The sequence below is a fragment of the Antrostomus carolinensis genome, unplaced genomic scaffold, assembly GCF_000700745.2.
Source record: "Antrostomus carolinensis isolate BGI_N321 unplaced genomic scaffold, ASM70074v2 scaffold39671, whole genome shotgun sequence".
Classification (NCBI taxonomy): domain Eukaryota; kingdom Metazoa; phylum Chordata; class Aves; order Caprimulgiformes; family Caprimulgidae; genus Antrostomus; species Antrostomus carolinensis.
The window spans coordinates 4,658-14,198 of NW_010296980.1; the positions used below are offsets into that span (position 1 = coordinate 4,658).

Genomic DNA, 9,541 nt, shown 5'->3' on the forward strand with positions numbered 1-9,541 from the left:
AAGGTAACGTGCTTGAGGTCTGTATTAACTGTTAACTCCAAGTCTTGGAGCACACAGCTTCCTCTTTCCAGTCCATCTTATCCCCACCTCTGTTTCCCTTCACGTGCTCAACTATCTTTTGACAAGTGCATTACCATCATCTCCTCAGACAAAGCAGGGCAGGCCCACAAATGGCAACCAACCTCCTCCACGGGGACCTTTGGGGATAGGTAGGCACTGATGGAGTCGGACTGTTGGCCATTTCACGTGCAGTTATCCCATCGTGCTCCCAATTCATACCTTGAGAACCAAAACAACTAACCAAGATCCACTATCCCAAACTGAGACAGCCCACACAAGCGTGGAAGGCAGTTGTCCCACAGGCTGAGGCAGGGCACAGATCTACCTTTCGAGTTACTGGAGTAAATAAACTTGCTAACCTTGTGATCTGGATGACATGGTGATTAATCCAGCCTTCACACAACCCTTGTGTACACCTACTGAACCTACTCCAAGTGCTGGCCAGGACCCCACATTGCCCCAGGGGCATGCTGACCACTAAGAAAAAATCTGCAAGGTCAACATGTTTCACTCCTGGGAATTTTACCTGGTCCTCCTGCAATCGTTTAATTTGTGCAAAATTGAAACAGTGTGTGGTACTTGCATGTTGCATTCTTTACAAAAAACCCTTTCCCCTCCCACCCCACCCATTGTTTAAAACATTTATATAAATTTTATTTAAACAGAAAGTTAGAAATCTTATTTACAATTTGTTTTTCTCCCAAAAGAGCATCTAAAATCAACTCCCAAACCCTCCAAGAGGATATAAATTTAACCTTGATTTTTTATTTTTTCTTTTTTTTCTTTTTTTTTTTTTTAAAAAAAAAAAAAGGAAACTGCTAAGCTATCCCTCCCCAGTTCTACAAATAAATATGGCATTGAACAGAAGCCGATTTGGAAAGGGTCCTCTGTAGCTCAATCTGTAGATCCCAAGAATAAATTAGGGTTTCAGAATTTCCTGGTCTTCAAATTGATTCATTCCATTGCTTGAGGTATAGAATTTTTATCTTGGTTAGTCAGAATCCCTGTGAAGCTCCATCAGCTGAAACCTGGATTCTTCTTAGGTATTAATTTCGCTAGCCTGTATGCTTCAGCCACGCCAGCAGAACTGTTTTGGTGATGATCTTGGGCTGAAGGCTGGTTTTACTGCATCCCATCTTCATCTGTGCAGCCTCCTCCCACCGTGAAACGGAACTCTTGGAGGTTTGAAACTCCATGGAAGTGCACGAAAGCACCGGCCACTACAAAGACGTGAAACAGCTGATGGGAGTGGAACTGTGGAAAAGAAAACACTTCTGTTCAGCTGGGGTACTTCGGGGTTCTAGTGATACCCTGCCTCCAAAAAAGGCCACATATTCAGCTAAGTACACAACAACACGTAGCAGGACCTCAAACCACAAGCTGCAAAGTTCTCCAAGCTGTGTATTAAAAGCCCATCCCTCTCCTATCACTAGCAAAATAATCAAATTCTCCACACACACACACATACACACACACACACACCCCCCCCACCCTTTCCTTCAGTCATCTTAACTGGTTCAATCAACAAACATGCTACATAAATGCTTGAGTGCATCTTTGTGAAGGGACAAGGATAATTCCAGAGCTTTGGGCAAAAGGTTTAAGCAGGACACTTCTAAAATTAGTGCCTCCACAAGACACACTGGTGGTTTATTAATAAAAAGGGTTAACAGGTACAAACTCTGCTCTGGTCACAGGCATAAGTTTTGCCAAGTGGATTTTCAGAACATTGTTATTTTATTTCTTTGCCATAGAGAAACAGAACAGGGGGTGGTGGGGGGGAAAAAGTGTTTTACATTAAAACCTAGAAACAACCAGACATCCTGAATAAATGCTCAGGATGCTACACTAGAGTGCAACAGAATGAAAACCATGAGGGAGCTATATGACAAAGCATGCTCTTGTCTGAGGGATCCCATACCAATACTCAAAATAATCTTGAAAAACTTTACAAGTGTGTATTTGCAGGCTCCACAGGAAGCTTAGAAAATTGCTGGTGGTACATCAGTGCTTTTGGAACCCACCTTGTTATTGTAACAGAGCTTTGCTTGGCTATTTAAACACACCTAGCAAACTGGTGCTGTGCAGAAGCCACTCGGACAACCCAGGTCTCATTCTCACTTCTCATCTTCTTTAGGGGCCTTAAACTATCCTAGTGGAAGTACAGTGGCCTTCCAAAGGTCCACCTCCTTCTCATCTCTACTCTTGCTCCACCTGATTTCTTTCTTTACATCTTACCCACATTTCCTCTCTACAGTCTTTGTGATCTTTTTCTGTCATACCTACCAAGTTTCACCCACTCGCCCCACTTTCCCTTCTTCTGGGCCAGAGACCCCTCCAAAGCCTACCATCTCTACCCAGTGTTTTCACTGGCTGCACAAGAAGGGCAGCCAGACATGATTGAAGATCCCAGAGAGCACACTGAACATCAGAGAAATAACCACGCGCTATTCTGCCCAGAAGCAAGGTAAAGGTGTGTGTTTGCAGGATCCTCAACACACACACACACACTAAAAGGTTTGCAGAGTTGCTGACCCACCTGTTAAAACTATCTAGTACGTGTGCTGGGGTGAATTTGCACACCAGCAGTTACCTCAGACCCACCAGCTTGTGATAACTCAGCAAGAGGCACCACGTAAGCCGGGCTCAGTTGTTTGGCCCCCTTAAGACCTACGCTTCTGGCGCAGCAGTTTGATACTTGCAATAAGAAAACACTGACACAACATCTTCCAGCCTCGAGGGGAACCAGCTTTCACATTGGTCTCCTCATCCAGTTATTCTGTAGACTCACCCAGATGTCACACTTGCCAGGGAAGAATCTCTCCGGGATGCGGGCGGCATATAGCGCAGCACCAGTGATGTACAGGCATGCCATGAGTGCCAGCCAGCCTATCTGCCCCATTGTGGCTGCTTTCAGGAGCCCCTCAGAGATGACAAAGTGTAGGGTGGGAATAACTCCACTAAGACCCAGACCTAGAAATACTCCTGGGAGGTAAAGAAAATGTGGGAAAGTCAGATTTGAGCAGCGGTAAGGGGGAGACAATGAAAACACAAAAAAGCTATGGAGGGAAAATTCAGAAAGGTGACAACTCTTGAAGCTGTAGGTCACTGGAAGAGCTTTACTGGGAGAGGAAGTTAAAGAACGCACATAATTCCTTCATATACCAGAAGCTACTTGGTTATATGTCCCAGCAGATACTGAAATATTTCATTTAACGGCTGTGTCTGCCAGTTTTAACGTACATTAAGCCCGTTCCATAGCTTGGGCTGTAGAGGGCACTGAGACTACATAAACTATGTCTTACTTCACCATCATCTCTCAAGAGCAAGACAACAAGGAGAGAGAGAGAGAGAGAGAGAGAGAGACAACAAAGAGATTATTGATCATATACTGTCCAAGTAGTCCTAGGAAACAGGAAAGTAGCATCTGAGGCTCATCTGATCTGCCACGTGGTTTATTCATTTAGATTTTAGCAGCAGGTACCAAAAGCTTGTTAAAAAAACCCCGCAAAAACCCTCAACAAACACATAGGAGGTGGGGAATAATCATGTCCCATCCAGATTTTAAGTTTGGAAGAATGTACTCTGAAGGTACACCCACAGCTCGTCCAGGAAATCTGGATTTACTGTAGATAGCATGTATGGGTTAAGGAACAAGAAATATTACTGTTCATCCCAGCTCTGTTCAGATTCCATAGCTGCCACCTAAAAAGCTTTCTTTCTCCCTACCTCAGAACATGAAACCAAATCTGGTTTTGTTCTTTTGACCATGTGAAGAGAAAAACTAGGCTCTTTGCCTTAAATATGTGTTTTATCTAGGCCAGCCATTCAGATCAATTCAATCATTCAATGATTTGCTAATATCCGAGCTTAGTATTACAAAAACCAAGACAACCAGTAGAAGGAATATCCACATACACACACCAAACAGTCAGTCTTTTTTTTTTGAGAGAGAATGAAGTTGTTTGATATAGCTAGAAATACTTTGCACTACCTTTCCTACTGCATGTGTTACTGCCCATTTCAGGAATGCACTTCCAGGACTTGCACCAGTCCTTATCTCTGCATCTAGTTGGCTTATTATAATCAAGGCTGAAAGAAAACTCATCAAGCTCTCAATCCAATATTAGCTCTCTATAAAATTAACCTCTCAAGTCTTCCCAAGACAGTTTTTGCAAATAGGAAGGAGGAAAGGCAGTCAAGAAGCAAAACTATTAACTTCAGGTCTTACCTGCCCTTACACCCCGATATTCAGGGGTTGCAAACATGTCCCATTGTGAGACGATTATGGCTGCGATGCCCAAGACACAAATCACAATCAAGTAGATGAAGCAAGGCTGAGGGTTGCAATAGAAGGAGTAGTACAGCCACGGTACAAAGCTGCCCATTATGAGAAGTGCAATGCCAGAATAATCCAGCCTAGAAGGAAAAACAAAAATCAGTTTGATGATAAGAAATGCAAAGCTTTGGAAGTTCTCATAGCAACGCTCTCTTCTTTAGTAGAACAACTGTCTGCTGCTCACTGCAAAATCAAGTTATTCTCACTATTGCAACTTCCTTCCTGAAGGAAACTCTTCCACCAATGCCCTCCTAACAGAAATGGATTACCTTGATAGACAGCTAGTAAGGCCATTTCTGGACAGTCATCAGCAATAGATACAGCGGTCTTTAGACTAGACTTTTTTTGATGGAAACTCAGATTTAAGCTTCAGATGAGAAAAAAAAGAAAACCAGCACAAGAGTCCTCTGAACACAAAAAAGGGCACAGAGCATGTTGTGAGAGCACAGCCAACACAAACACTTTGGTATCTGACAAGCATGAGTTAGTCAGGCATCAGCTCAAGCGACCACTGGGGAATAATGTCGCAATTTTTCAACCACGCTGTTTTTCTGTGAAGAAAGTAAATTCCTACAGCCACTGCTTTTTACCACATCCTGACAAAATGCTCCTACAAAAGATGATGGGAGTTAATTTTTCAGTAGGGGATTTTAATTACTGGGTTCCTTTAGGAGGTGGTCTTGCAGATGACACAATCCTAGGTTGAGTAATCTTAGGAAATACCAGGTATTTAGCAGCCAGCCAAAAAAAGAACGCGTAGTAAAATCAAAAGGCCAAGACATCCTGATACACGTTGTGGAGCTGTCTTACTTAAGTTTAAGATTCAAAGTAACTCATAATAGTTGAAGGGACAAGAAGTGACAGTTGTATTAAAAATTCAAAGTCCTGGAACTAAGCTGTAGGTATCTTACTCACAGCAGCAAGATGCACGCGTACGCCTGCCAAACAGCAGAACGTGGAGTAGTTTTAAGACTAAAAAGACAGCAGAAAAACTCATGCTGAAACAAACAATAATTAGCAAAAGTTGCATTGAATCTCTGCTCAAGTCTCTTCCAAAGCACATGCAGTCATGCAATGAACAACTCCTACACTTAGGCTCCAGGCATAAATCCCAAGCCTGTTTTCCCACCTGTTTCCTATTTGGCCTACCCTGTCCTCCAGGCACTTACTTGGAGAAGAGCCGGGAAACACCTTCTGAATGGCAATAAACTGTGTGGAAGAGCCATGAGAAAGAGAGGCAGAGAATAGCTCCCAAGAAGAACAATCCAACAACCACTTTCTCCTGCACAGGTGCTACAAAGGACATGTTTGGCCGGAACATGTAGAAGATTCCCAGACAAAGGAAGAACACGCATCCTGAAAAAACAGTGTAGGGTAGAAAGGTGTCAAGCTCATGTTTTTCATACTGAAAGCTTTTCTTTCTAAAAACATGACTTTAAGGTACAGGAGCTGCATGACAACCAGCAGCACACATGCAGAATAACGTGCTGCCCTACTCCAACCACATTTCTGTCCCAGACTGATGCAATACAGAGTTGCACGGACTCTATTTTGACTTGTTTTGCAAGATGCCTGAAAACTAGTTGAACATTGTAGAACAATTAAAAAAAAAATCTGTTGCAAAATTATAAAAAGAGAAGGGCATAGTTCAAAGAAACCCTTTTCCTTCGAGGTTCCTTGCAAGTTGAAAACCACTCATACAAGCTGCCAGTGTGTTTCTGTGACAAGAAATGTGATCTGAATTGATACCTACACGCTTGTGGAAAAAAAGAGCACCTACCAGTAATTTATTAACTAACAGGAAATTTTTAATTCATTAATTTGCACTGAATGCCATAATTAAGGAAGTCCCATCCAACCCTGGTGGGATAAAATTAAGAGAGGGATACCAACCTGTTAATTTAACAAGTTACTAATAGAATGATAATGCTGACCACCCCATACCTCTTTCTATCTTGCTCTCAAAGAGAGCAATGAAGCCAATTAGCATTAGAGCAAACTGAAAATTACCTAGAAGATGTGTCCAGATGTTACCAGTCTCTGTATGTATTCTGAAGATACTCTTGAAACAAGCCCGGAAGGAAGGCATGGGTGGTCTGTGTCCATGCAACAGGTAGTCATTGTCCTTCAGCCAGTCAGGCAGAACATCATGGGGAATGACTCTCCATCGGCCCTCCCATACCTAAAAGTTAGAAGATTTTAGTTAAATGCAGGGAATTGAGTTCCACTGATGTATGGCAAAAGTCAGAAAACCCATATTAGTAAAAGTGGTAGGAGTTAATCTATGAGTAGGGTTGATGGGACATGTCTGGGGCAAAGGCTTTACACTTGAAATATAATGCTTAAGTCACTGTTCCCTCCTCAAAACAGTATCATCGTGAAGTTGAGGTGCACCACCAACGAAACACTTTGGCATTACATTGAGGAGGAAAGCTACTGGGCTTTTTTTACTGCTAATAAAGGGAAAACATTTCATTAATTCCCATTTTCTGTTATTTTCACAGATCATCCTTTCCATTTAATTGAAGAAGGCGACACCTAGTTCTCTCCAAGAAATAAGTAAGTAAAAGCCTGTTCTTCCAACCACAAGCCAACCTGACAATTTATCAGTTAGCATTTGGGGCAGTCTAGCAAAAAAAGCTACCCAACAGCACTAATATGTGTGAGAAATGATGAAGTGGCAAGAGCCCAATGAGAAGCCTCCAATCCCTTATCCAGTCCCCAAACAAACGGCGACAGATCAGTTAACGCAACAAATCCATAACTCTCCATTCCATCAGATTTCTTCTTCAAAGGGAGAGAGAGCAGATGTGCACACATCTTATTCTTGCAGCTGGCTCCAAATGGAAAAAAAAATAAGTGTACACAGGTGTTGTTAGCACTGCTTCAGTGATATAAGACACAGGGAGTCTTCAGTTTGGCTTCAGAAGCAGCACTGCCAAGCAGAAAGGTATCAGGGAATTGTTTTAAGTACCGGGGTTGTTTCTGCAGTGTTCCTTGGATTTGTCGTCTGGCTAGTAATACAGGAACAGGCCTGAAGAATCCTGAAACACTAAGTTTAAAAAGCTACATTCTTATTTCAGTTTCAACAACAAGAGCTCAAGAGTTTTTCAAGTCAATTCTCCTTCATGGAAGCAAAACAAAACTAATCAGAATAACCAACCCAGTTAAAGACTGAGTTCTTAAATACATTAAGTAAGAAAATAACTGGTTCACTTCATGAACCAAAAAATTTGAACTGAGGTAAGAACAGCAGGAGGGAATTCATTTTACACAATCCACCCTGCAGAACAACTAAAAAGGGGAAGAAACATCTAATGAAAAACAAAACCAAAAAAAACCCCAAACCAACAAGAAAACCCACAAAAAAAAACCCCAACAAAAACCCAAACAAAACCAAACAACAACCCCCACACAAAAAACTACCAAGTGACTACGGTCCCTCTGTAAAAAACATTGAAGAATAGATCACAAAACCAGCAGGAACAAGTGTATGAAGGGGCAGCACCCCTTTCACCAAGAAAGGAGGGTCTGAGACTGATATAGCCCCATGGCTCTAAAAAGTAGCAAAAAATTGAGCCAAGGCCAGCAATTACAAAATCTACAATGGATTTACTTAGAGTTTAATATAACCTTGTTTTCTTTTCAACTAAGGGACAAAGCTGCAATGGATGCAAATAGGGCTGGAAAACCAAAATGTTTGCAAGTCTGAAGAAACCTGGAAAAAAGATAACCTTGTAAATGAAAGTGCCTTGAATCAGAAAGCTTTTATTCTGCACAGGTGTTTCTCAAGAGAAGAGTCCTCAGCTGCATGATCAGCTTTAGAGTCTCATTTGTCACCCCCATTGTTCCATGCTTTACAATTTAATATTTTAGGACCGGCTGAGATCCTGAGAAGCTGCAGTGTTAGTTATAAGAAGAGATGCCCGTTCAGGAATGGTGTGTACCTGCTTTCCCTCACAGATGCTTCCCAACTGGAGCTTCCCAAGAAATGAAAACTACTTCAGAAGTTTCCACGTGGCCTTACCTTACACACAAATTCTTCCATTCTCTCCATAGCATGGTGGGCTTGTAGAAGAGGTGACATACCCATAAACCCTTCATCTTCTTGAGGTGACTCATCATTGTGCTTACAATCCTCAGAACACTGGGCAAGAGAGGAAAAATGGAGAAAATGCTTTTAGAGAGATGAACGGAGAAAGGTGACGTTCACATACAAAATTATGATTTGAGGTCTTGGCAAATAAATGTCTTCTTCCTTTATATGCCACTGAGGAAGGAATTCAAAAGAACCAGCAAAGAAATTCTTACATTCTTAGGTATCTGAGAACAAATCACATGTCTAATCCTTTTTGCACATGTTTGCACCAGGTTTGGAGGAAAGCAGTGTTCTTCTCTAAGTTACGCTTCATTAAAGCCCAGATATGGAGTCTGAGGTTTGCAGTGAACCCACCTCTAGGGAAGGATTACTCCTCATTTCATGTTTCAATGTCACTGTGCCTGTCTTAATTCCTCTATAACGTATCTGGCATTTTAGGATAATAAAAGGCAAGCTAAGGAGAGGAATCAATTTACCTTGTCCTAAATGCTTCACCTCAATTTTTAGTTCAAATCTGCAGATCTCTTCTGTTTAACTGACACTTCTGCTCAGCTCATAATCCAGTAATAGACACTTACTCATCTGTTTGACTTTCAAGGTATTTCAGAAACTAGTATGAAACTTTTGTCAGTTAGACAAAGGCAAGTTATCAAGGGAAAGCAGTAACAGACAGCAGAGTTAAGCAAAATTCAAATAAAGAGAAATCCATATCCCCAAGGTGTACCAAGAGAATTATGAAAACAAAATAAAAATCACTGAACCTGGATATTTAGCCAGTATACACCACTAATAACTTTATAGGAAGGAGGATTGGTAGTTTTCTATCCTATGTTGACTTTATCTACATCATCTTAGATAAGACTTATCTACATCATCCTACTTATCTACATCATCTACCTATTATGATACACTCCAGTTTTCCATTTAAGAAATAATCAGGGGGATGCACAAAAGTTCTATGTCCCTATTTGCTTACTACAATGCTCATGGTCCATCAGAGGCTCCACTCAGTTTCCAAGGTAAACAAGCTTGAGAAAGCTAGA

The 9,541-nt window shown here is 41.6% G+C and overlaps 1 protein-coding gene across 1 annotated transcript; it reads right to left on the reverse strand.

Annotated features, from left to right (window-relative positions):
- Positions 1-587: 587 nt before the first annotated feature.
- Positions 588-8,546, reverse strand: ADIPOR2 (adiponectin receptor 2; the record flags this gene model as incomplete). Its single annotated transcript, XM_010178452.1, has 6 exons — positions 588-1,314; positions 2,852-3,045; positions 4,292-4,479; positions 5,569-5,755; positions 6,410-6,581; positions 8,427-8,546. Coding segments are annotated over 6 exons (993 nt in total), but the record flags the coding sequence as incomplete, so codon positions are not given.
- Positions 8,547-9,541: the final 995 nt, after the last annotated feature.